Source organism: Onychostruthus taczanowskii, unplaced genomic scaffold (genome assembly GCF_017590055.1).
Source record: "Onychostruthus taczanowskii isolate IOZ18803 unplaced genomic scaffold, ASM1759005v1 scaffold122, whole genome shotgun sequence".
In the NCBI taxonomy this organism is placed as follows: Eukaryota; Metazoa; Chordata; class Aves; order Passeriformes; family Passeridae; genus Onychostruthus; species Onychostruthus taczanowskii.
In genome coordinates this window covers 1,085,088-1,111,776 of record NW_024498374.1, presented here as the reverse complement: position 1 = coordinate 1,111,776, position 26,689 = coordinate 1,085,088, and the positions used below count along the sequence as shown (strand labels likewise).

The window sequence follows — 26,689 nt, the reverse complement described above, 5'->3', positions numbered from 1 at the left end:
TTTTAAGCTTTGTACAAGTTAATAAATAATACATTCCGTATTAGGTTAGTTAGAAAAATATGGGCTTAAAGCACAGCTGTTTCTAAAACATTAAGTGCTACTAGTCTGTACGGTATTGGTGAATGACATCATGATTGCAGTTTTCCAGCCCATGCAGAACTGTAATTCAAGGAAGCAACAGAGAAGTTCCCTCAGGGATATGGGCAAGCAGAGGGTCTTGTTATCTTCTCCAACTGAATTAGTACTTTTACTTAGAGATTGGAATAAATTGTAATCAGTAAGTGCTTACACTTACTGAAGAGATTTGGATTCTTAAACATTTATTGCTCTTTTTAAAAAGTACAGAATAGTACTGAATATTGGAAAGCATTAAAACAGTTTTCAGTCTGAGAAGTAGGTCTTGTTACTAGAAAAAGTTCGGGCTCTTTCTTCTGCTCATGGCAGGAATAGAACCCTCCAGCTTTGTTTAATCTAAAAAACCTGAAAAAACAGTATCTTTAGTGGTAAGAATAAGTGACTGATCTTTAAAAAAAATCTGTATAATTTTATTCTATAACATTGTGTTCAACATGTGGCAATATATCTATAGTTATGAGCAGATATGTGTATTTATTACTTGTGTTTTTTCTTGCACTATGTAAAAATATTAATGAATAAGGACCTACGTTCTTACTTTCTCTTGTGGAGGCAAGTTTACTGCAAGAGGAGGTAGGTATGCATTGTGGTTTTCAATATTTAGTACCTAATAAGTGATTCTCCCTTCTCTTCAAGCTAATAAAATACTGGGAGGCATTCCTACCTGAAGCCAAAGCCATTGCCTAAAAGAAGAATATTCCAAGTGACAAGACACTCTGGATGTTTGTCCTGGATAAAACTAAATTCCACAGTGAAGTCACTAAATCATCCAAATAAACCACTATATATTTTATGAATTAACATGTGGCTTTTTTTATATACCACAGCATTTTATTAACAAGCTGCATGTCCTGACCCTCTTTGAAGTGGACTGTGGCATGATGTTCTGCAATACATTGCTGAATTGAACACTATTGTGTCTTAATACTTGCACTAGAATGTGCACTGCAAGGCCAGAAAGCTGATATTTTTGTTCTCTGCAACACAATGTTCTGTAGTATGTTTACCTGATCTCTATGAAACAAATTTAATTGCATTGATTAATGTTCACTTAAACATTCCTGTACAAAATCATGTTTTTGTGATTACAATAATAAAGGGATGTACCTTGTGAAACGTTAACACTCTGTGCTGGTGTTCTTACTAAGTGATACTTACTGGTGTTCTTAGGAGTACTGTCTAGAACAAATTAAGATGTAGCCAGGGCAAACCCAACATTTCACAAAGAGTGCTGGAGAAGGTGTTAAAGATGCACAAACAACTATCCGTGGTAAACTGTTCTGGTTTTTAATTCTGAATCTCTTCATTATTGAAGTACCACTGCCCTGGCAAAGTCTACTGTGCTAGTACTCATAGGGTCAAAAGACATGCTTGAGCAACAGACAGATGTAAACTGAAATCTTCTTCAAGTTTTTACAAAGCTTCTGCAGAATTAAAATCACCTGCATAGTCAAATACTGATGTCTTGCTGGACTGACACATTGCATCAGTTCTATTCAGTGGTCTCAGGATACAAAAATTAAAAAAAAGTCTTGCAATAATTCTGGTAATAGTTGAGGAAGACAAGTGGGTGATTCAGCTGAGTGCTCGATAGTTGTAAGAGCTAGTATTCTGTTTGGATTTTCTTCAGTAGAAAATATGTTGAAGGGCCTGGTTATACCTTTTGCAAGAAATCAGAGCACGTGAACTGTCGGGGTCCGCTGTTATGTGTCTCTGCCCCGACACGGGGAAAGGTGGTTCTGGGTGGCCGCGATTGCGAAGGATGAGTCTGGACTCTTAGATTTTCGGTCTTCAGTTCTGTTTATTATCTCTTATCTACAAAGTTTTTCTCTTTGCCCAGCCGAGGTCCACTCAGCAGGACAGTCAAGTGCACTCTCCCCCGCCCTCAGGGCGGCTGTGTCTTTTATAGTAAAAATTACGTGTGACATATTTACCTTTATTTCCCAATACTATTCACCCTTATAGACAAGTGTACCTTCACCATGAACCAATCCCCAAGTGCCAACATCACCACACAAAATGGAAGACATGAAGAAGAAAGAAGAACACAGGACCACGCCCTGAATCCTCCATCTTGCCTTCATGACCCCCCTGTACCTATTTTTCTAAAATTTATATTTCCCTCCATAAAGGTATCACTCACACCCAAGAAGCTCTCATTTTTTCCTTCACAGGTTCTTCTCCTTTTGATGGATCAAAATCCAACCACCAAACCCTTTTGGCAGCATTCCAGGGTTTCTGAGCCCCCCAGGGGCTCCCCTGGTGTCTCTGCACATCCACAGTGATGTGCTGAGATCCCACAGTGAACATTTTTCTGAAATACACAATATTAACATAAGATGTGTTGTCCTGTCATTTTAATGACATGCTGAGCTTGTTGATATATTAGTATTAATGGAAAGTATCAATGTGAACAAATTTTAGACAAATATTAATCACAGAAAAAAGCAAGATAAGCTGTTGCTTTCAGCTAATCATAAGACTGCAGGATAAACACATGAATTTCTATTTTTTGGGGTCAAATACAAAAGAGCACATAATACCATTTCTGAACAGAATGGAAACCTCCATTCAGCTGGAAGGTCATACTCTATTTTTACGACAAAGTTAGTATAAACTTGACAGATTAGTGGTTTTGCTATTGTTTCTCTACATACCTCTCATAACTCAGTATTTCGAGGAGTTTTCAAGGAAATTAGAACAGAAAAGCCCTCACCAAAATTTATCAAGCCTAAATCAAGCTTCTTTTTAAATGGTTAAATGCTAAAGCCTTAAGTGAATAATACCTTATGCATCAGTGTTGTTCAGTCATTGATGTTAAAACTGCCTTTTAAACAGGAGATTTATGATTTATGAAGAGTATGCAGGAGATTTATGATGAAGAAACTGATCTAGGCATAATACTCTGTAAAGTGTTGCAGTGTACTTAATGTTAGCTTACTTGCTGCTAATTAAAATTGAACAACAGCTCAGTATTAAACTTCAGATATATACTGCTCACACTGAAATTGATATTTCCAAAACTAAAAGACTCAGTTTGGACATGCCGAGGTCGAAACGGATGGACATATGCTTTCACAATATTTTTTTTTCTTTTTTCTTTATTTATTTTTTCTTTTTTTCCTGTAAGTGTCCAGCTTTCTTAGCTCTTGATCTCTTTTTGCTTCTGTCAGGGTTAGAATTCATTTGAATGATAGATCAGTTTTCTTCTCTTGTGACAAGAGAATGAGAAAGTCTGCTAGCAAGGGTTAGTGTGGCCATCCATACCATTAAACTGGTAACAAGAGTGAGTTGTGCACGTTTTTTCTCAGAACCTGAAGCCTTTTCGGGAACATGGATAATGGCATTTCTGGAGTTCACACAGGGTTGGCTGTTAATTCAAAAGATTCTAGGGATTTTCTAGCATCGCAAGGTTAGCTTGAGCAGAACATCCACATCAGCTATTATATTTGGCTAGCATAAAACTCTTGCTTCAAGAAGCTGTCAATAATCCTGAGATTGACTCAGCTGGCTGATAATGCCAAGGCTCTGGGTTCAAGTCCCAGATGGATGATTCATTTAAGAGTTGGACTTCATGATCTTCATGAGTCCCTTTTAACTCAGAATATCCTGTGATCTGGAAATTTATTTTGTTTTTATTCCTCTGCATTGTGAAGATTGGAGATTTGGTTACTCTCTTTCCTGGTGTGATTATCATCCATATTAATTGATGTTTCTCAGCTAAAGTGAATGGAGGTATTACTGAAGTCTTTCCTCTGTGGACCTCAGTGCTAGGTATTGTACTAACTTTAAGTGTGTATTTCATTGAAACTACAAGCCAATGTACCACTGAAGAATCACTAGCATAAGCAAAAAGTAAATGTTTGCAAAATTATTAACTGCATTTGGAATACTGTATGAAAGACAAGGTGCTACTGAATTCCAGTTTACCTTTTAGGTTAAAATAAAATGCAGATATTGGCAACAAATTCTTCTATTCATCATGTCCATAGTCCTTTTTAAATTTAATATAAACAAAATGAAGTGACAAATTGAAGACATTGCTATTTCTTTCTTAAGCTGACATTCAGTGTATAGTAAGTCTGTAATTCTTCCGTCACTGTCCCTTTTAAAACAGAATATTCTGCTTCCCCATCAATTATTCTTTATTCTACCTCTCCTAAGTTGTTTCCCTCTGAAAGCCTCATATGGGAGTTTGTTTCAGCATCTGTGGAGTTCATGCCCCAAATACATCAGTTTCTTTCAAATTGTGGAGACGAGCTGCTGGCTGGTAGGTCCTGTACATTTAAGAGAACAGGCAACATCCGCTAAAATTATGTGTACAGTGAAATTATTGTCTCAAGGAAAAATAAATAGAAAAAAAAACATTTGGGGTTATATTTTTTCTCTCCTTCCACTTTAGAGTAGAACAGGCTATGTAATAATCTTGTGGCAAAATATGAGTCCACTATGTGAGGAAAAAAAAGACAATTTAACAGGTTAGAAGCTGAATTTTCAGGTTGTTCAGAACGTTACTTGTTACCTGCTAAGACAATTCCTCCTTTTTTTAAAATTCTTGTCTTCCATAGTTGAATCAATGATAGTGATTGCAGTGGTTGTAACTTGCTAGTAATCTTTTGACTTTACTGCTGAAGTCATTCCTTCCCTTCCCCCTCCCCCACACCAGATCAATGAGGAAATTATTAACAAAGGGGAGGGGTATAAAATAATCCAAATATTTTTTCTCTCATTAAGAAAGAAGTGTACACAAAGCAGTGTAGGCAGACCTGTCCTAGGATATTCATATGCAAACTAAAGTTAAAGAAATATGCAATGGAAATTGAAGGGCAAGAAAAGACTAGAGATAAACAATTAACCTGTGGATGAATTTTGTGGGCTGATTTAAAATGAGCTTTTTAGCAATTGAAAAATTCACAGACTTAGATTGTGATCCAATTAAGGACTGTTTTTTGATTTGGCCTCTTGTTTTGATGTGTATTTTACTTATCACTTAGATTAGAATTTTTGTGTGGGTTTATTCTGGAAATTAGCCATTCAGAAAGTCCTTGAATCATGAGAATTAGTGGGAAGTGATCTTTCAGATTTGCCTGTAATTGTTCTTTTTTCTCTCCTGTGAATCATTCTAACATGATGGATGTTAAACTCCCCCTCCCTGTATGAGGAATTGCACAGTGATTCTTTCGGGAAAAAAAAGTAAAACATAGAAGTGGCCAGTAAAGGGGCAGATTGATGATTCCCAGTTTCTGTAATTATAGATGGTTAGGTAGAGTCTGATGACAGGGAATAGTTACAGCTGGAGTTACAGTATATTATTAATTAATTTTATATTCTGCATGCACGTAATTTAAGAATAAAATCCAAGATATTGATAGGTGCAACAACACCCGGCACTGAAGACCAACACCTCCTGGAGTACTTTTGAGAGTCTGCTCAACAGATGAATTTGAAGACAGTCTATGTCACTGTTAGCAGTAGAGTTCAACCATTTTACAGTTTTGCTTTCAGGATTACTAACATAATTTTAATACATGTTATGCCAGTTCAAGTCAAGCTACATTTGAAGTATTTTCACCTTGCTTTGTGGGAAGAATTATTGTAGCATCTATGTGGTTAGCTTTTAAAGTCCTGGATGGTTTTGAACACACTTTGATAGCATTCTATGAACTAATGTTTCTTAAATTTTTGATCGTTGGTGTGTTAGACAGAAAGACAATCTTGGCCAGCCAGCCATGGGGAGAAATCCTTTTTCTTTCTTCAGATGTAACTTTAAAGATTAGCCAAGTAATGATGATATATTGTGTAAATTAAGTATTTAACATTCCAAAACATATTGATGTATTTGAATTCAGCTCACCATGTAATCTTCCTTGTTCCTCTTGGCTGATGCACAGTCAAAAGTTCCATTATATCCTATTGAATTTGAAACCAGATTAGTCTAAAACTTTTCTTTGTTAATGATATTAAAGAGAAAAGTATCTTTTTGAAGTTACTGCTTATTAGGTTGCAAACAGCCACAAACAGTGCTCCTATGAAATTCTACTGACTTCTCAGTGTAAATGCAGTATGGCACAAGTGGTGTCCTAAGACTTATTCCTCTGGATTTTATTAGAGGGAGAACAGAAACTATGTCTAAAGACTGGATTCTTAACCAGAAAATAACAGTAATGATAGCATGGTGATTTTTATCTAGTATGCCCACATTTACCAGACTGATAACACTATTATCATATGGCTACTCTTTCCTCAGGACTATTGTAATGTCTTTAACAGTGGGTGCTTTGTGGGAGAATGGGATTTCATTTCACATACCTTTCAGTAAAAGGGCATGATGGAGAGCACACAGGGGCTGGAAACATTTCTCTTGTCACTACTACCACAAAGCAGTGCTAGGACCATCCTGCTGGTTGTCAGTTGAGGACACTGGCCCAGGATTGTGTTGTGCAGAAACAGATGCTTGAGAAATATCTGGCTTTGACTTCAAGTAATTTTTAAAAAATCTTGGTTTGTTACTTGGCTTTAGCTTAACAAAGTATACGATGTCTACTTTGTATTGCATCCTTCAAGTCACAGCTCTTTGCTTAGAGCAAAATATAATTAAATTCACCTTTCAGTAAAATAAAGAGAAATGGAGGGGAAATGAGCATGTAATGTGTTGCTGTGGTGCTCAGTAAAGATGCAGGACATGCTTTTCTGGTGCAAAGAAGGAAAGGATCAATCTTGGTTTATTTCGCACATCTCTTTTTATAGTGTTTTTAAAGAACATCCCATGTCTATCCCCAACTAGCCAGTAACAAGTTGTTACCCTGTATTTATTGGTCACTGACACTCCTGGGGTGTATGCGCAGGAAAAGTTCTTGGTGAGAGATAGTTTTCATTTTTCTGTCTAATGGTGTAAAAACAGTTTATACAGCTGGCTAGTGTTTATCACAGTCCTAGAGTTCATTCTCAGGGAATGCAAGTTGTTTCACACAGACTTAGAGCTCTTTCTCAGGGAAAACAAGTTGTTTTCCACTACTGCAGAACTCTTCTCACAAAGAGCTGTCAGCTTTCTCTTGGCTTCTGTTGGCTCAAGTCAGAATTCAGTTTGTACGCCTTTGGCCTGCTGTTTCACCACCACAGTAATGTTCCACTCTCCCTTGCCTTCTCCCTTTCCCTCGCCCTCTCCAGTGCTATTAATCTGGAAAGAAACAAGTTAGTTTTCAAAAGAAATGTCAAAAAGCTCATAGCATAAGCCACAGACATCAGATAAATTTGTTTTCTGCCCATTTTTGAGGTATGTTTTCATACTTGAATCTACTTATGAAGATCAAACCCTCTATGGTCATGGGTTTATCACAGTAGCTACTCTAAAAGATCAGTGAGAGCGTGAGGTTGTCTCAGTGTGGTAGTGTCTGAGACTCTCCGGACTCACAAGGTGAGTTTTAAGATATGACTGTCTAATACAGTGGCAGTTTGTTGACATTTTGCAGCGCTTCCAAATGGTTTGAAGCTTGGAATTGGCAAATTTATGTGAAATCAAGGCAGTTGCCTGTGCCAACAGCCTGACCTCCTGTATGCACTTGGTATTACACCTTCTGTTTCTGCCTCCATTATTCTTTAAGCTGTCAAAACGGCTGCCTATTTTGGAGTCTTATTTAATTTCTCCAGTGGCTAGGAATCACCTACAGTTCTCTGAAATGGTATGGTTTTCTCTGCTAAATAACAAAGTTAAGAGGTGGCTTCTTGGGAACACACACAACACAGGGAACTTCCTGAGTGCCACTTTTTTTTCCGCTCTTAATTTCATGTCTGTTCACAACAGGCACTACTAAAGGTGCTGCATTTGTTTATTGACTGACCTAGTCAGCAGAAGGCTGTGCTGCCATTGAGTGGGCTTGGCAGACTGCAGCGTTGAGTGGCAAGAAGTGGTGTGAGGTTCAGTAAAAGCAAATGTAGGGTCATGCACCTGGGGAAGAATAACCCCAAGTACCAGCACAGGTTGTGGGCTGACCTACTGGAGAGCAGCTCTGTGGAGAAGCAGCTGGGAGTCTTCGTGGATGCCAAGCTGACCATGAGCTGGCAGTGCCCTTGTGGCCAGGAGGGCCCGTGGTGTCCCGGGGTGCATTGGGAACAGTGTGGCCAGCAGGGTAGGGAGCTCCAGTGATGCCACATCTGGAGTGTTGTGATAAATTCTAGTCTTGGTACTAGAAAGACAAGGTACTACTGAAGAGGGTCTGGTGGAGGCCAAAAAATGATAAGGGATCTGGATCATCTCTCTTATGAGGAGAGACTGTGGGAGCTCAGCCTGTTTAGTCTGGAGAAGACTGAGAGGATCTCAGCAATGCATACAGATATCTCAAAGGTGGGTGCCAAGAGGATGGTGCCAGGTTCTTTTCAGTAGTGCCCAGCAGTAGTATGAGGAGTAATAGCCATAAACTGCAACACAAAAAACTCCACTTCAGCGTGAGGAAGAACTTTACACTGAGGGTGGCAGAGCACCGGAACAGGTTGCTCAGAGGGGCCTGGAGTCTTCCTCTCTCCCTCTCTCCAAACCCATCTAGATGTGTTCCTGTGTCACCTGCTCTAGGTGACCCTACCTTGGCATGGGGTTGGTCTTGATGATCTCCAGAGGTCCCTTCCACCCTAACGATTCTATGATTCAGGTTTGAGCTGAGGTGTGAATTTAGGACTGGATAAACTCATTCCTCTGGAAGTTAATTTTTTTCCCCTCCGTTTTTGTGTGCTCCGCAGTAGTGCTGCAGCTCTGGCTGAACCAGAAGCCGACGCTGTCGAACACCGTTTGTTTTAACCCACGTTTTTTCCACAGGGATTTTCTCCCGCCTCATCCCGGTAGCGCGAGGGGGTGGGGTCGGGGCCGGGGCCGCGGGGGCGGGGCAGTCTCCCGGCCCGCCCCTGTCACGTGGCGTATGGTCACGTGACGGACGCGCAGATGGCGGCGGCGCTGCCGCCGCGCTAAGTAGAGGCGGCATGGAGGTGTTCATCCCGTCCTTCCGATACGAGGAGAGCGAGCTGGAGCGGGGATACACGGTGAGGTGCGCCGGGGCGGGGCACGGCACGCCCGCGCCTCGGGGTGGCCGTGTGCCGGCAGCCGGCGGGGGCTGATCTGGGGCGCTGGGCAGACATCCGCGTGCCGGGGCCGTCCTGTCCTCCCTGCCCTGGCCAGCCTTGCCCTGACCAGCGCAGCCCGTCCTTGCCCCGCCAGCCTTCTCCAGCTCTGCCCAGCCTTGCTCTCTTCTCCCGCTCTCTGCCCTGCTCCTGCCCCGCCCTGCCCTCTCCAGCATTGCCCTGCTAACCGTGTCCTGTAGAGCCATCCCATTCCTACTCTGCGCACCCCAGCCCTGTCCTCTTTGCCCGGGCCGGCCTGGACAGAGCCGTGCCCTGCCCAGCGCAGCCCGTCCCTGCTGTGCCCCTCTGGGCACGGGAGAGATGTCCCCAGCCCGCCACACAGCCCTGCCTCGCAGCAGCGCTGCTCTGCGGGGCAGCAGCGGCAGCGGCGGCTGCAGCGAGAGCAGCAGGGCAGGGCAGGCAGCTGCTCCGCGCCGCTCGGCCCTGCGGGCTCCGCGTCCCGCACAGGCCAAACACGGTCAAGGGGCTGGAGTATCTCTTGCATGTGGAAAGGCTGAGAGAGGGACTGCTCATCCTCAAGAAGAAAAGGGGCAGGGACAGGTCTCTTCAATGTGTACAGAAGATCTGAATGGCCAGAATGAGGAGGCCAGACCCTTTGTGCTGGTGCCCAGTGACAGGAGAGGTGGCAGTGGGCAAACATCAGAACACAGGGAATGCCCTTTAAACATAAGGCAAGACTAGTTTGTTATCATGAGGGTGGTCGAGCACTGGCATAGGTTGCCCAGAGGACTGTGAATTCTCCATACTTGCAGGTTCTCAAAACTTGCCTGGACACTATCCTGGGTAGCCAGCTGTATAGCTGGCTCTCCTTGAATAGGCAGATTAGTTTGCACAGTTTTTGGAGGTCCTTTTGGTTCTCAGTAGTTTTCTCACCCTGCAAAACTGTTGGACAGTAGCACATTCACATGGTGCTGGGTGGAGACAGGTGGACCAAAACCCAAGGTATTTATCTGAAAGTGGATATTCAAAGCTTGCTTCCCCTATCAAATAAATTCATTTAGTAGCTTAGAAAACAAAAAATTAATCGTGTAGAGCTTCTAGAAGATTAATCCATGTAGGCATAGTTCCATGAAGCAAGCTCATCTTCCTTATGCTTAATGCTCTATATTGTTTGGGCCTCACTACTAGCAAGTGTTTGCAGGCCTTGCAAAAGGTAAGCCACTTTAGTTGTGTTAGAATGGCTGTGTAGCAGCATTAATATTTTTGCCTCTTGGGTGAACTTGAATGTAAGTGACTCTCTGCAAGTAGATACCTGTGTGATGTGGGGACTTGGCTGTCACACATTTTGACTGAATGTGATTGAGTGTAATTACAATAGCAAAGACTGATTCCACCACATCCTAGTTGAGCAGGTTAGTTGAAATGATAGAATGATTTCTAAGATGTGCATATTACACAAATAGGATTTTTCATAGTAATGTTTATTTTTAGTATTTGCGTTTAGTGAGTTTCTGTTTCTTTAAATGTAGTACTGTCTGTGACTCTTGCTGTCTAGAGGATATGAGTTTTTTTAAAAATTTTATAAATGTTAAGCTGTGTAAGCTTCAAAGAAATCAGAAGTGAAACTATATGATTCTAGGAGTCTTCTAAGAAAATGATCCTGAGAGTGAACATGTTCTGTGACAACACTGTTGATTGTTTCCTCACAGTTAATTTACTGGTGGTGAGTCAGCCTCATGGATCTGAAAGCTGCTGTAGTTCAGTAGATTTTAGTAGTTTTTCCTGCATGATTGTTTTGCCATTTTAGTCAGGGGAGGGGATTCTATTCTACATCCCGTATGAAACATTTTCGTACTTTATGCTGACCATGAAACTGTATGAGGAATTGTAGATAACGTTTGTCTTGAGTTGGGCTTGCATGTAGGAGAGGATATGGAAAACTGTCCTGATAACAGCATTGTGTCTTTCCTTTGTGTTTTAAAGGGCTTATGTACTATTCATGAGAAAAACTTACGCCAGTCGAATTGCCAATTTATGATTATGTAAATAATTTGAATAAGTATCATTACAGGTACAGAAATTCAAAGGGGTATGCAAAATGTCCTCCTTACAGTAAAACTGAGGTTACTGAAAGCTTACCATTGCTCTGCGCTAGCTATGAAATTATACAGGCAATCCACTTTGTGTTAGTTTTCATCAACAGCTTTACAATATTAACAGTTTGGTTTAAAGGCCAAAGGAAGTGTACTCCCAATGAACATTACTGGCAAACTGGTAACAAAAGACCAGAAAAGGCTGAGCTATTTAACTTTTTTTGCTTCAATCTTCATTTGTGGGTCTCTTTCCCACAGTTCTTGAGCAGATGGACTGCAAGGCAGGGAATGGAGAAGTAAGTTGTAAGAGATGATAAGGGTCATGAAGAACCTGAACATACCTAAGACTATGGATGCTGATGAGATGCATGCCAGAGTCCTGAGGGAGTTGGCTGATGTAGTTGCCAAGCCACTCTCCTTGATATTTAAAAGGTCATGTTAAATCCCAGGTGACTGGAAAAAGGAGTACCCATCTTTAAACAGCATAGAAAAGAGGACCTTTCAAACTACCAGCCTTTCAGTGTCAACTCCATGCCTGGGAAGATCATGGGGCAGATCCTCCTGGAAGCTCTGCTAAGGCCCATGGGGGACAGGGAGCCAGTACAACTGCACCAAGGGTGAGTCCTGCCTGACCAGCCTGGTGCCCTTCTGTGATGGAGTGGCTGCAGGTGTCATTTATCTGGACTTCAGTAAGGCCTTTGACATGTCCCCTGTAACATCCTTCTTCCTAAAGTGGAGAGAGATGGATTCTGCAGATTAGCTGTTGGATGGACGAGAAGGGTCACATCCAGAGGGTAGTGGTCAATGGCTCAGAGTCCCAGTGAACGTCAGTGGCAAGTGGTGCCCTCAAGGGTCTAGGACCAGTATTTATTACTGGTCCTAGACCCTTTTAATATCTTCATCAGTGACATAGACAAAGGGATCAAGTGCACCTTCGGCAAATTTGCAGATGGCACTAAGCTGAGTGGTGTGGTGACTCTGCTGACAACAGGATGAAGAGGGAGCTGCATAAGCTCCAGAAGTGTGTCTGTGGGACCTTAATGAGATTCAGAAAGGCCAAATGCAAGGTGCTGCCCCTGGGTTTGGACAACCCTTTATCAGTCCAGGCTGGGGGCTGAAGGGCTAGAGAGCAGCCCTGTGAAAAGGACTTGCTGGTGGGTGAGAGGCTGGACATGACTCAGCCATGGGCACTCACAGCCCAGAATGCCAAACCTGCCCTGGGCTGCATGCAAAGCATGGTGGCCAGCAGGGTGAGGGAAGGGATTCTGCCCCTCTGCTCTGCTCTGGTGAGACCTTACCTGGAAAGCATCTGACGCATCCAGCTCCGGGGTCCCTAGCACAAGAAGGAGGACTGTTGGAATCAGTCCAGAAAAGGGCCACAAAAAATGGATCAGAGGCATGGAAGCACCTCTGCTTTCATCTTTCAGTGAGGAAAGGCTAAGAGAGTTTGTGTCCAACCTGGAGAAGAGAGGACACTGATGCTCCATTTTTGCAAAAAACAGGGCTTTTTAGAAAAATTAGGACAGGCTTTGTAGTATGTCTTTTTCAGTGGAACAAGGAGAGTGCTTTTAAAGTAAATGGGTAGATTCAGATTAGACACAAGGAACACAGTTTTTACAGTGAGCATAGTGAAACCCTGCACAGGTTGCCCAGAGAGGTTTCAAATGGCCCATCCCTGGAAATATTTAAGGCCAGACTGGATGGGACTCTCAGCAACCTGACCTAGATGAAGATGTCCCTGGTTATTGCAGAAGGAGTGGATGAGATGACCTTTAAAAGTCCCTTCCTATCCAAACTATTACACAATTCTGTGATCACAGAAGTACCACTTTACACAGTTGATCATTTTGCTGTTGTCTTTCCCACAAGTGCTAACTTGCTCAAAATTAAAGTGTTTTGTTCGACTGGAGTAGCTGGAACAAGGAACTATCAGAGCTTATGCAACTGAGAATAGCAGAAAAGGATGATGGAAGCAAATAGAAGATTGCTGACTTGCAGATTACCCACCAGCCCAGTCACATGCCAGCGGGTTACAGAGGGTGCCTTCTGTGCTGTGTCTGCTGGGGCCATTGCAGACAGGTAGCAGTCAAGGATGGCTTTTTGGGAAGAGTAGTGGTGGTTGTCCTAGCATCTTTGCTAGAAACAGTGACAGTGGTGACCTCCTGCATGAAATGAGAGACTGAAGGGAGAGTTGTTCCTCTCTGCTGGCTCTGCATTGCAACCATAGCATGCTTCTCTGACATCCCTGTGTTTCTAGTTCCTTATCTTTAGCGGAACAGAATCCAGTTCCCCTGGACGCAGGCTACTACTATGTGTTCTTACTTCCTAGAAAAGCAGCACACAAAAGGGGCATTTATCCTTTTCTTTATGGGAATTCATTACCAATTTATTGGTTTGTTTTCAGCTTAAGCCTGTTGTTTCAGATTATTTTCTTTTTTCCCCTGGTGTGTTTAGGCAGCACTTGTTAAGTGGAATGGCCAGAGATCCATCAGTTCTGCAGAGAGGGAGGAAATGGCTTACCATAGAAAGTGGAAATTTCTCTCTAGCTTCAGAGGGAAAACTACAGTGCAATTATGAAATAGAAAGGGAGGTCTTGACCACAGAGATAAAATACTAGGGATATAAGAGATTAGAAAGAAAAATTGGGGAAAATATTATTATACAGTGCTTGAGATTGGGTTCTGTCAATAAAGTAAATGGGAAACACAGTTCTTTCAAAAGTGTTTGTTTCTGGAGCTCAGCTTTTCTAAAGCACTATTCCTCTGATATAAAATCTTGAAAGTCTTTTTCCCTCATTCCCTACACAAAACCCAAAGAACCCAGAGTAAACTTGCACTTGTTCCAGTTCTGTTTGGAGTGTACATAAAATGATGAAACACAGAGTATGGGAAATGTCAGTTTTCTTGGTGGACAATTAAATTTCATTGTCAGTTTAAATTGATGACACTAGCTTCTAAACTATTGAGCCTGTGCTAATAAATGCAACAGTTGTTCATAATTTGGCAGTGAATGACCTTTAAATGTAGGCGCTTACTAAGGATGTCCCTAGAGAACAATTCAACTTCAAAATGACACCCACGTGTTCTTGTTGTCATTTAAATATGCTCCCTTTGTCAATAACAGAATAATAAATACTAGTTAGATTTCTAATGTTGATTCAGATCCCAGGAAACTTACTGAATAAATTAGTGTACATTTGCTTTATATTGACCAGAAAAGTTTTACAGTGGTATACTGCAGGTCAAAGTGACATACATTTAAATATGTTGTAGAGCAGAGGGCATACTTGACTGACACAAGTGCTTACTGCATTTTTAATTAATACTTCCAATACTACTCTCCAAATTGCTCCTGGAGTTGCAAATGTAGAAGCAACAACTGACATGTAAGATCATAAACTAATGTGGGATTTTGAAAATTCATTTGCTTTATCTCCATAGAAGAAGCAGTTTAACTACAAGGCTGTACTTCTTTTTATGGAAATATAAAATCACAAAGATCTAAAGTTCGGTGTAGATTACGTATTTCAGCATTCTTTGCTGTTAAAATTAATGTACATAGAGTCAAAAAGGGAAGTTTTTAGTTGTTCTATGAAAACCTAGAATAAGCCACTATAGCAAGTTATAGAGGGATAATATTTATTCATTTTTTAAATTATAACGTATGGAGAGAGTAATTATGAGTTTATGTAAAAAGATTTCAAAGCATTAGTGTTCTAGCCCTTTCACTCTTCTAGATTCTGTAAACTTGGTAGTTTTTAAAAAATCTGAACACATTTTGAGTGCCTTGAGTGTGAAATCTGCCAATGTGAAGACTGCTTGCTTACCATTCGGGCTTTTATAAGCTCACCATGTATTAACCTTGTGCCACAAGTTGAAATCAGTGACACAACAGTCTCTCCAAGTTCGAGGAAGTTAAACAGAAGTATTCAATCTATTAGATACAATTAGTCTTTTTCAGTCTTACTGTCTTCATAGGGGGTTTTCAAATGTCCTGCTTTCTCTACAGGGAAGTCAGAGTAGGTCTGTTCAGATGCATTCCTCTCCTACAGGGATGGTGAAGACGATAAAGGATAATTTGACAGATGTCAGTGATTCTGTAATGTCAGAAAAATGCTATTTTGATCATTGGTTTTGATCATTGGTTTTTTTGGGTTTGATGTTCCACTGAAGGTGGAATATATTAGGGGAGGAAATAGATTAATTTAAGCCAGATTGCTGTTTCTAAAAATACTTTTTTCCCCCTATTTTTTTTAGTGAATAACTTCTGCTTTTGTCAGCAGTGATGATTAAATTTCTTTCCTCCAGTCAGTTTTCCAGTTTGACAGACTTTGTCAGTGCTATAAAACTGACCACTGACAGCTGGCATGCAGTGGGAACTTGAAGAGTGTAAAGTAAGACACAAAGAATTTTGCAGTGCACATGATGGCAGCTAAAGAAGAAAATAGGAAAAGGTAAGGCCAAAGTAAAAACTGGCTGAACTTGTATGCAGTGACCAGTCAGACCTGTGGGCAGATCAGACCAAGTAGCTCCAGTGATCTCCAGTTGCTGGGCAATTGCCTTGAAGGTCCCTGATTCACAATCGTGGAATCTTATGGGAAAGGGCCATGTAAGATTTCTCTCAGCAGGAAATACCTTTAGCTTTATTTGCGATGGGAGGGTTGACAGCTGAGTGGAGAAGCAGCAGCGTGATTACCTCTATCAATTTTCCATCTAAAAGAGCAAAAGTTGACACCTTCTATCAGTACACTACAACTGCAAAGCATCCATTATCCATTCATCTCCCAATATCCACTGGTTTGCAGTTTTAATGAGGAATTTACATTTTCGGAAAGATTGGAGGTAGCAGGGCATTCAGACATGCATGACAGTAAAGATGTATTTGAATTCCACTGTATCTTTGGGAGGTATTGGTGACAAAATTTTGTTAGTAATGTAATACTATCAGTGGAATTATTTAATCTGAGGATTCATGATTAACTGCTCCTGGTGATGTTTCCAGATAGCATCAAGTCGTGATAATTTTAAAATCTTGTCCACAAAGACTGTGTTAAACAAGTGCATAGTACATTCTTCACTAGCCAGGAGTGAGAACACACCAGGCTTTAAAATGCAACATGAGGGAAGATGGAATAGATTTCTCCCTTTTTCTTACTGCAATGCAATTTTAATTGGTCTTTGAATTTTTTAGCACCTGATGTAATTCATTCCAGGTTTAATTGATAGTTAGTCACCGTTGTTATGGGATTTATTAAGTTATCTTGGAATTTCACTTGGAATATGATTCCTAGGAGGTGCTTCTGTGCAAAGTGCTTTGTGGGATAACTTCATTGCTGCATTTGGGTACAGCGGAAATACGTGGTTTAGGTATGCACCATGGAAGTGTGCTAATGGAGGATTTCAAGCCACTGTATTCTGAATACTCTTGCTATCAGTAGGCATTATATTTTTGTCTTTACAGGAATTATATGAGGACTTATATCAACTTCTAATTTTCAGTTTTCCATAAACCTGAAATTTTTGTGGTTTGGGGAAGACTAAAATAGCATTTTGGAGAATGTACTGTGAGAGGATTTTAAAGACAGAACAGATGTGTTGTCATTCCCTTTGAAAGTGGAATTCTATTTTTAATAGAAAATGAAAGGAGAAGTATATGTTGTCTGTTAATAAACTTATTCTGAGGTGTCATGATAAGTCTTACAGCTAGAGCATGAATATCCTCTTTCCTGTAAACAGTCTTTTTAAAATTATTTCAACCTATATATTGTGTTATAAATTTCTCATTTCATAAACCAATAAATGTTGTAGGGTTTGGGATTTTTTTTTTTGGTTTTGGATTTTTTAAATAAAGTATTTGGAGCACAGCAGTCAGGCTTGGATATTTTCAGGCATTGAAGTAAGATGAGACAGAAGGAGTATACCATGAGTAAGGAGCACCATGTCCATGCCAGGTTCGAAACAAAGTATGTTTCTTCTCATTCCTCCTCTGTTGGTGAAGTGAGAGCTCCACCTCTCGTTCAAAAAAACCTTTGGTTCTAGGTGCGTATACATAGGAAATCTGGGAAGATGATTTTGGGTGTTGAATTTACCCTCAGTGTAGGGTACTGACTATGGTAAGTAGTTTATGAGAATTGACAGCCAAACCTCCACTGCAACCTCCATCTATTATTTATTTAGATATCACAGTGTTTGTGGGTCCCAGCTAAGTCCAGGGCCTCTATGAGACAGTTATGGAATAATGTACACGCTACACAGGCTTTCAAAAGTCACTCTTGAAAGGTGTTGCCTGCACTTGATAATAGTTGTTTCCTGATGAGATGCTGTGAAAAGCATTGCATATCCAAAAAGATATTCTTAATATTTTCTTTAACAGAGTGTAAGCAGTATAAAACTTCCGTGAAAATCTTCTGTCCCACTAGGTTACCTTGAAAATGATAAGATAAGCATTACCGATCTTCATGATTTTATTTTTTATACATCTTTTCTCTCCTGTAATTGATTAATTTTTAAAAAATGGACCTGCTTTTTATAACACAGCAGAAGGTATTCAAGTGATACAGTATCTTCAGATTGGAAAATAATGAAATCTAAAGCTTTCCTTATAATTTTTACAAAAGGATAAACAAAGTCTTGATTTGGTAATGAAATAGTCAATTGTTCAGCAGCAAGTCTGCATTGATTAGAATGCACTGCTTTTATGAAAAAGGACCATATGTGTTGAGAAATACAGCTAACTGCCTCTACATCTGGTTTTGTACAGGACTCTCTTTGTGTATATATTCCTTTCTCTATTCTTTATTTAGTAATCAAGCTCTTACCAGAAACAGGACTCCCTGATCATGTGTCTTCCTTGCAGTTGAACTGTGATGGTAATTACAGTCAATTGCAGTCTGACTTTCTTGTTCTTTTAAGATGTGGAGAAAGAAAAAAGGAATATGTCTTCAGTTTGATAGTAAATTAATGAACTAGTAAATTTATGGTAATGTCAGAGAATGTAATAAAAATATTAGCTTTGCTTTAAATATGTGAAGAAACGGATATTCAAGAAAAAATTCACATCAACATTGGATTTGAAAGTTATGCCATTATAGAATCAGAAAACATGTTAGCCTGTTATTTTTCTGATTTGTTCCAAATTCTAAGAAAAATTATTTCCTGTGATGACATACTTCCTGTAAAATTTTTAAATGCTTCATTCTTACAAACAAGATGGAGAACATTTGAAAACTCATTTCTAGTTAGAGATTCATTCTCTCACTGAAAGTCAAAGACCTCCCTTCCGGATTTATGTTCTAGCGAGAGAGCATAAAAAATCAGTAATTAGTGACAATATCTATTTTTGGTGTTGAATAGAAAATGCCAAAGGCCTTTCCTTTTGCTGAGTGTTCAGAATGTGGATGTGATTGTGTGATTGGTAGGAATAGCATTTTTGCACCATTGCCTCTGACACGGTGACTAGAAAGCTCAAGCAGATTCTGAAGTATAGCTGAGTTTCAGGTGGATTTTTTTGTTGTTTTGTTTGGTTTAGTGTTTGTTGTTTGTTTTGGGGGCAGGGGTGTCAGTGGGTTTTGTTGGGTTTTTTTATTTATTAATTTCCTTTTCATATTTTTCCTCTCTATCAAAATCCATTCCTAATTTTGGTTTTACCTTCCCTTGTCAGAAATGTTTCAATATCAGAGATCCAAGTTTTGCCATGGATTCCTTTTGCCATTTGGGAAGAGGGAGACAATATTTTTTGAGACAATTCAATAAGAGCTTGATGAGAGTGTTATTTTGGGGTAGTAATTTTCTTCTCTCAAATAATAACAGTGGAAAATAACCCAGTCCTTATGCTGGCCTGAATTAGAGGCAAAGTAGGAAAATATACTTTGTAGGAAGTTCAGAACTTGCAGCTAAGTCTTTTACCATTTTATCTTTTGCTACCTACTTGCTACTACATATTTATCTGGAAAATAAGGAGAATATGATAAAGGGGGTCAGAAACAATTTGAGGGTTCTTGTTAGAATAATTTTTTTCTCTACATACATTTAGTCTTCATATTGGAATTTTTTCTTTCTTGGCTTGTTTATAATTGCAGCTTTAGAAAACCTTTAAACAGAGTTTTAAGGGTGAAAAAACCTGGTATCATCTGGTTCATAGTGTAGAACTCTGTATTAAAAGAGTGATTTTTTTGTCTAACCAGTGGGAGAAAGAAGGAAATTTCTCCTGAAATAAATTGTTCTCTATGCTAAGAAAAGATGACTTGAAGTGAGTTACTTAAATCATGAAAGTCATTGCTGTTTGCTTTTTCTTTTCCTTGCTTTGTTTTTTGTTTTGGTTGTTGTTGTTGTTGTTTTGGGTTTTTTTTATAAATTGTCAATGTTAGCATTACTTTCCTTGAATGCAGTCGCCAAGATAATACCACTAACACAAAACTTTCCTAGTTGACTAAGTATTTAAATAATACATTTTTTGAAGTGATAAAGAAAAGGTTAGTTTTGAAGTGTGTTTGGTGTGTAGGAAAGAAATAGTAACATGCTGCACATTCAAAGCTTTTTTTTTGCTACTGTAAATTGTCAAAAATTGCTGATTTGAAAGGGGGTAAAAACCTGCTTAAAGTAATCACAGATACAACTGTTATCTGTTACAGGCTAAGAACTTAATGCCCTATTGCTCAAATGAGTTTTTACAATAACGAGATAGCTATATCACACTCCTAAGTGAAAAGCTCATGAACTTTCCTGCATGGTTATTTCCAACCTCCACTCTTCTAACAAGCTCCCAAAGTTGTTGTTGCTTATAAAAGTGGAAAATTGACCTGATAAAAATGTTTAGTCTGCAGGGCTGTGTTTTATTTATCATATCACCAAAGAACAATGTTTTGTTGCATCATGGTCAAAATAGAAGCGACCTTGCTTGTTCATGAGTGCTCAAAGCATAGAGATAAGAGGCAAAGTAATAGAGTACAATAGAAAGAGTGTAGTGTAATTATTTGTGGCTTGTCAAGTGAAGCCCTTTCAGGCCCCAAGTGATTCAAATCTGGGAACTCTGCACAATTCTGTACACTAACCATAGCCAGCATCAGAGAAATCTCACCCAGCTTCTCCGACAGTACTGAAATTGCATCAGTTTGTCATGCACTGAGCATGCTAGCTTTGCACAATATCATTTGCTTGCAAATGGGCCTGGCCCCAACGCCCTGAGACACATTCTTTGGTATCTGACTCTTGGCCTGTGATTTGTCATGTCTCTAGTGCTATCGGCGTAAAGTAATTTTAATAGATTCTGATGGTTTGCTTGTGGAAGGTAAAGAATGCACTACAGATTGTGTCAGGTAGCTTTCTATGGCATGTAGTTTGGTGGAGGCCCTCATGATGGTGATAGCCAAACAAAGAGTATGGAGAAATGAGAACCCTGTTTTGAACAGTATTTAACACTGCCCTTCTCAACACTCTGTTGTGGACATCCTTGCTAACTCAGCAGGTCCAAGAACTTAGCAGCTCAGCAAAGCAGGGTTATTTGTGCTTCGGAATTATTTATGGATGAGAGATACAGCAGAAAAACTGAGGCTTTTTTGTCCCTATTCAAAAAGTGTGTAAAAATATTAATTAGTTTTGAAGAAGTAAACTGGATCTATATTTGTCTTGGTGTTTACCTTTTTGTTATTTGTTTGAAGTATTAGTACTCTCTAAATAAAAATCCCTGGTTATTTTTAGCAAGTATGTTATATTATACCATCAAAAAATTTTAAAAGGCTTGTGCAATTTCTACTAATTATGTATCTTCTATAAAATTACATAAATATGACCAAAAATATAGATTCCTGAAGAATTTCTTCATATATTTTTATTGATGTATTTATTTGACAATGATTTGATTGCTAAATCTTTGTTTGAAGTTGTTTTCTTGCACTGTGAGGTAAGTGTGTGGCATTTTTTTACTCTTCCTTTGACACCACTGAGATGAGATTATTTTGCCATTGACAACTCTGATCTTTGCATCATTTTTTTCAGCTGACTTCCTTAATTGATTACTACTTTGGTCTTGGAGCCTGCAGCATAGCTCTCCAGAATTCTGCTGACACCAATCGATTAATGTGAAGGTGTTAGTTAGTGATTTCATCTAAGAAACATTCAAAACCATGTCAGTAATCAGTTCTTAAAAACTGCCGGATCATTGGATTTTGTTAGTTTGAACATGTTAGTTTGGGTTAACAAGGATTTCTCTGGAGAGACAACAAAACAAAACACCAAAAAAACCCCAAAACAACAACAAAAAACCCACACACAACAACAAAAAAACCCCAAACCAACCAAAAAAAAAACCCCAAAACAAACAAACAAACAAAAAAAACCAACCACACACACAAAAAAAAGCCACAAAAAACCTCCCCAAAAACCAAAAAAATCCCCACACTTTGAAGTGACTCCTGTGGGAAGAACAGATTTTATTCAATCATACATTAATATAGTATACGTGAATATTCCTTAATAATTAAAAGACCGTTTTAAAATATGTTCTTATTAATATTTAAGGTATCTCTGAGGAATTTATAAAAATGCTTCAGCACCAAATATTTCTTTTTGTGTTTACGTGGAGAATTTTTGACAGCAGTGTAACTCTGAGCACCCCGCTAGCAAGTCTGTGCAAGTCTGACACTTCTTTTTTTGCAGTAACTTCCACATTGGCTTAGCAGCTTTGCATAACTAAGCAAATTTTTTAAATTAGCCTGCATTTTTTTCCTTTTTTCTTCTAAATATGTTCAGAAAAATAGTGTTGTTTTATACAATTCCTCAGAGTAATTCTGTGTTATGAGCAGAACTCACTGTTCAATATTGCATGTAAGAAGAAAGAAGTAAAATTCCTTTTTAAGCTTGACATTAACTTTTGAAAGCATGTTTTGCTTTTATTTCTTGGTGGAGTTTTTTGTAGGATGACTTCTTAAAAACAACATAGAGTTTTGCAGTGTGCTAGGCTTTGTGTAAGCTACTGTGCATCAGTAAAACTTCTCTGCCTGATTTCCTAGGGCTGGTTGTGGAGTGTACAAGTTAGTTAAGTCCACTGAGCATGCTGTGTTCACAGGCTTTGTTTGTACAGAAGGCAACCTAAATCAGTTGCCTCTACACCAACATCAAAACCAGCAAAGTATTGTGGTCAGTGCTCATATTCAGAACACAGATGGGCATACACACACACATGTTCATGGGTGCAGATGCACAGAAGCACATGCATATGTCAGCATTGGAAGGATTTGTTGGGTTGTATTGCTGAAGGGTCTGTTCGAGTTCCAGTATGACTTGATGTTTCGTGATGCGGATGATAGAATGAGAGAGTCCTTATTTCAATTTGCCATCGACACCAAGGTGGAAGTGACTGTGATCATGCTGGAATAGCAAGAGTAGAGTTTAAAATAATTTTCATAAGTCAGAAAGTTTGTTTAAGAAAGGAAAATGGGTGCTAAGTGGGAACTAGTAGCAAGTGTTATATTTATCAAAAAAATAATCAGTTACATGGAGTAACATCCAAAAGATTAGGCAACAGATATTCCTGAAAGGATCTGGGGGTTATCATGCATCACAAGCTGGCCATGTCACAAGGCAAATGCCTGTTGGGGTTTCAAAATACGAATGTAACAAAAAGGTCAGTGATGTGAAGTGTATACTAAGTGTGGAGTACCCTGTCCAGTTTTAGGTACTGCATGCTAAGAAACATGAGTGTATGAGAAAAATTGTAGACAAAAGAAGGTTATGTAGGAGCACTTACAACAAGTTAATTACTTTCTGGATCTCTGATCAATGTGAAGGAGCTCTTTAGATCCAGAGCTCTTTAGATTGAAAACAAAACAGTAGGTAGGAGCCGCATGACAATCCCCAGCAACAAAAGGCTGCTGAGTTACAGAGGCACGTGGTCTGTGTATTGACAGTGTTGTGGTCTTCTGCTGTGCAGTTCTGTCCTATCCACCAGAAGTACAAGGCTAATTATGAAATGGTCCTGAATCCTAAAGATACTACAGCACCAGAACACTCTCCAGGAGCAGGGTATGGAAGCTTTGTCTGTATGAGGTTTAGAAGTTTCTGTTAAGAGTAAGAAGTACAGTTGGTAAGAAGCCTGGAGACAGCAGGAAGAGCCAGGTAACTCCAAGAGATATAGAGCCAGATTAGACCTCAAGCTCCTTTTTGTGAGCCCCCCATTGGCACTTGGCTGTCATCTTTTACATTATTTCAAAAACTTTGCTTGTATCTATGTCCTAATCTTTTATCTATTACAAATTCTTTAGTTTTCTAAAACTCATATTTGAGTCCACACGGAGTAGTTCTACCTGTTTTCTTGCGGAATGTGGAAGCATCTCATAATGGAACAGTTGCTGAAACAATCATGAACTTCTCCAACTCTGATTCTTCATGCAAGAGAAAAAAATGTAATTTGTTAAGTTGCCCATGTAAGCCTTTTTCAAGGTCTTCCTGGGAGGTAAAAATTCTAGATTTTTTCCCCAATTTTTAGCTAATATTATTCAGTAGAACGTTTGTGTTTGGTATTTCTTCTGTTTCCTGCTTCAGAATTGGACTGCATGTATCTGGTTCCATAACTGTAAATATACATAGCAGTGAAGGGAGGTGCAGAGTGTCAGGGCTGACATCTCCCTCTATAAGCTAGTCTAGAAAATGAAAAAATTCAATGCGACTTTTACTTCAGTTAGTGTGCCTCTTCCTGTGTATAGTATTTATTAAAAAACAAAAGCTTTCTAAGTGTTTAAATTGCTGGATATGTGATCTTTTAAGAGGTGACTAGATTGGTGGCTTAGCTGTGAAGCAGAAAGCAGTGTGGAGACAGGAGGGTTAGGAGTCCCATCAGAGGTCTGAGTCTCTAATCCCTGTCCTGCTCACAGGTGCTTCACCTCAGCCTGCCTCATCTGAAGGGCTTGAAGGTAGACTGTACAAGTTAGAAGGCTCTTCAGTTTACTAAATTACAGAAATAACAGAAAAGCAAGCAATTTTTGCCACTTACTCCCCAGGTATTTTCAGGAGCTGATGAGAAAATTGTATTTTTAAAAGATTATTTCAGAGGGATTTGTAGGGCAACAATTTTTTGCCAAATTATATACTTTATTTGCAGAACTTGCTGTAGGTATCACCTAGTCTTTAATTTGATTAATGAATTATGTACTATTTTTAATTTGTGGGAAGAGTTGCTGCTTTGTCAGTGTATGCTCAAACATCAGTATTATCTCCATTTTGTGATGTTTCTTGCATGTTCAGTGATAACGCAGACCTTGTCTCTGCCTTGGTGCAAAAGTCATAATGTGATGACTTTCAGTAGTAAGTTCTTGTTTGCTTGTTCTCACGTGCTTTCTTTTAAGCACTGCTGTGATCCATTCAATGATGTGATCATGTGCCTTGCCGGAAGTCAAAGTCAGAGCAAAGCCAAAAAATAGTGCTCTGCCACTTGCCATTCTGGTTATCTCTTGCTACTCTTAGTCAAGGACATACACAGATAGTTCAGCTTCACTTAATTCTTGATGTATGTAATCCATTTATTGCTCATGTGTAGATGTAGCTTTTTACCTTTCACACCATGGAAATCATCAAAAAGTCTTCTGCAGTTTCAGCAAGAATAGTACTTTAAAACAGAAGGCTTGGTGCAAAATATTGGATGCACAGAAGTATGGTGATGTGCCACTGTCCTGAACGCTAAATAGAAACCTCTCATATTTCACTGCTGTCTTTCTCATTAGTTGGGGGTTTGATGCTAAGTGATTTAAATATCACCAGTATGCAAGAATCATGGTCACTGACAAGGAATATGATTACAGTGATTTTTGGTTTTTTACTCCTTGTTGCTCAAATAGGCTATTTCTGTACTTCTCAAGGTAACAGGGTGGGGTTATGCTGAGCAGCATGATAAGTAGGCAACATGAGTCGACATTTACTCAGTCCCCAGTTATAAACCTATTTTTACCTTCTACATTACAAAAATTTTTAATTTCTTGTTTGTAGTCAGTAAAACATGATTCTGTTTACAAATTGTGAGCAGACTTACAGAAGAGCATTGAGAACTAATTTTTCATTCCCCAGAGAATCCAAGTTTGCAGCCAGGCTTATGGCCTGCATATATTGACTGTCAGCCTTTCAGAGGTCCTAGTGCTGGATCCTGCAAGTACCAGAGACACAAGATTTAACTTCGATTACTGACTAATCTCCTTCTGGGTGTTTTTAACCCTAGAGCTCTGTGCATGCATGGACAGCTTAGCTGCTAGCGGAGAGCAGATGAGACAAGGTGCCATGAAAGCATACTTGGAAAAGCAGCTGAAGAAGGAAATCTCCATGTCAGCCAAATTTGGTTTTGTACTCATGCTGTCAAACCATGCTGTACAGAGGTCATGCACTGCTGTACAGAGGTCAGGGATTTGAAACTAAAACAGGTAAAAAGCTGTAGTTCAATCAGACAGCCATCTATCCTAGTAGTACATTTGGGACAGAAGCTGGCTTGGCAATAGTTTTGGCATTGTACCACTTTTTACTACCACAGAAAGGGAGTTGAGTTTCCCAATGGACTTATGGCCCTTTTCTTGCATAGACAGCTTGGAAATGTAAAATGTGTTCTTTAATAGAATCATGAAGTGGTTTGGATTGGAAAGATTGGATTTAAAAATCATCTAATCCAACTCTTTACAATGGGCAGAAGCACCTTTCTCTAGATCACGTTCCTGGTTAGATTCAGCCTGACCTTTGGCACTTCCAGTGGTGGCATATCCACAGCTTCTCTGGGCTACCTGTTCCAGTGCCTCACCACCCTCATAATAAAAAAACCTCTTGTTTCCAATCTAAATCTACCCTCTTAATTTATGAGTTAATGTTGCCACTTGTCCTGTCACTACAAACATCGGTAAAAACTAGACTGTCTCCATCTTCCCTGTAAGCCCCCATTATGTATTGGAAGGCCACAAAATCTCCCTGGACCCTTCTCATTTTGAGCTGACCAACCGCAACTATTTTCCTTCACAACTCTTCAGAGCAGGGGTGTTTCAGCTCTCTAGTGAATTCTGTGTCCCTTCTCTTGACTTGCTCCAATAGATCCATGTCTTTCATGTCACTGAGGACCTAAGCACTTCAGGTGAAATCTCACCAGAGCAGAGAGGGAGTACCTCCTCCTTCTCCCTGCTGACCATGCTGCTTTTGATGCTGCCCAGAATGCAATTGGCTTTCTGGGCTGTGAACACACATTGCAACGTCATGCCCAACTTTTCATTCACGAGTAGCCCAAATCCTTTTCTGCTGGGCTGCTCTCAACCCATTCATACTCTAGCCTGTGTTGATACTGAGGATTAACTGAACCCGTGTTTGCTGTTGGCCCTGTTGAATTTCATGGCATTCATATGGGCTCACTTGTCAAGCCTGTGAAGGTCCCTCTGGATGACA

The 26,689-nt window shown here is 39.6% G+C and overlaps 2 protein-coding genes across 6 annotated transcripts in view; both read left to right on the top strand.

The window, feature by feature from the left end:
* SNX2 (sorting nexin 2) overlaps positions 1-1,250 on the top strand; it is a 29,135-nt gene extending 27,885 nt beyond the window's left edge. For both annotated transcript variants that reach the window (XM_041395955.1, XM_041395956.1), the window contains one exon: positions 772-1,250. In XM_041395955.1, coding sequence (XP_041251889.1) covers positions 772-822 — 51 coding nt within the window. In that variant the 3' untranslated portion in view covers positions 823-1,250. The remainder of the gene's footprint in view (positions 1-771) is intronic.
* Positions 1,251-9,043: 7,793 nt separating this feature from the next.
* SNX24 (sorting nexin 24) overlaps positions 9,044-26,689 on the top strand; it is an 88,704-nt gene continuing 71,058 nt past the window's right edge. For all 4 annotated transcript variants that reach the window (XM_041395992.1, XM_041395991.1, XM_041395993.1 and 1 more), the window contains exon 1: positions 9,044-9,162. In XM_041395992.1, coding sequence (XP_041251926.1) covers positions 9,103-9,162 — 60 coding nt within the window. In that variant the 5' untranslated portion in view covers positions 9,044-9,102. The remainder of the gene's footprint in view (positions 9,163-26,689) is intronic.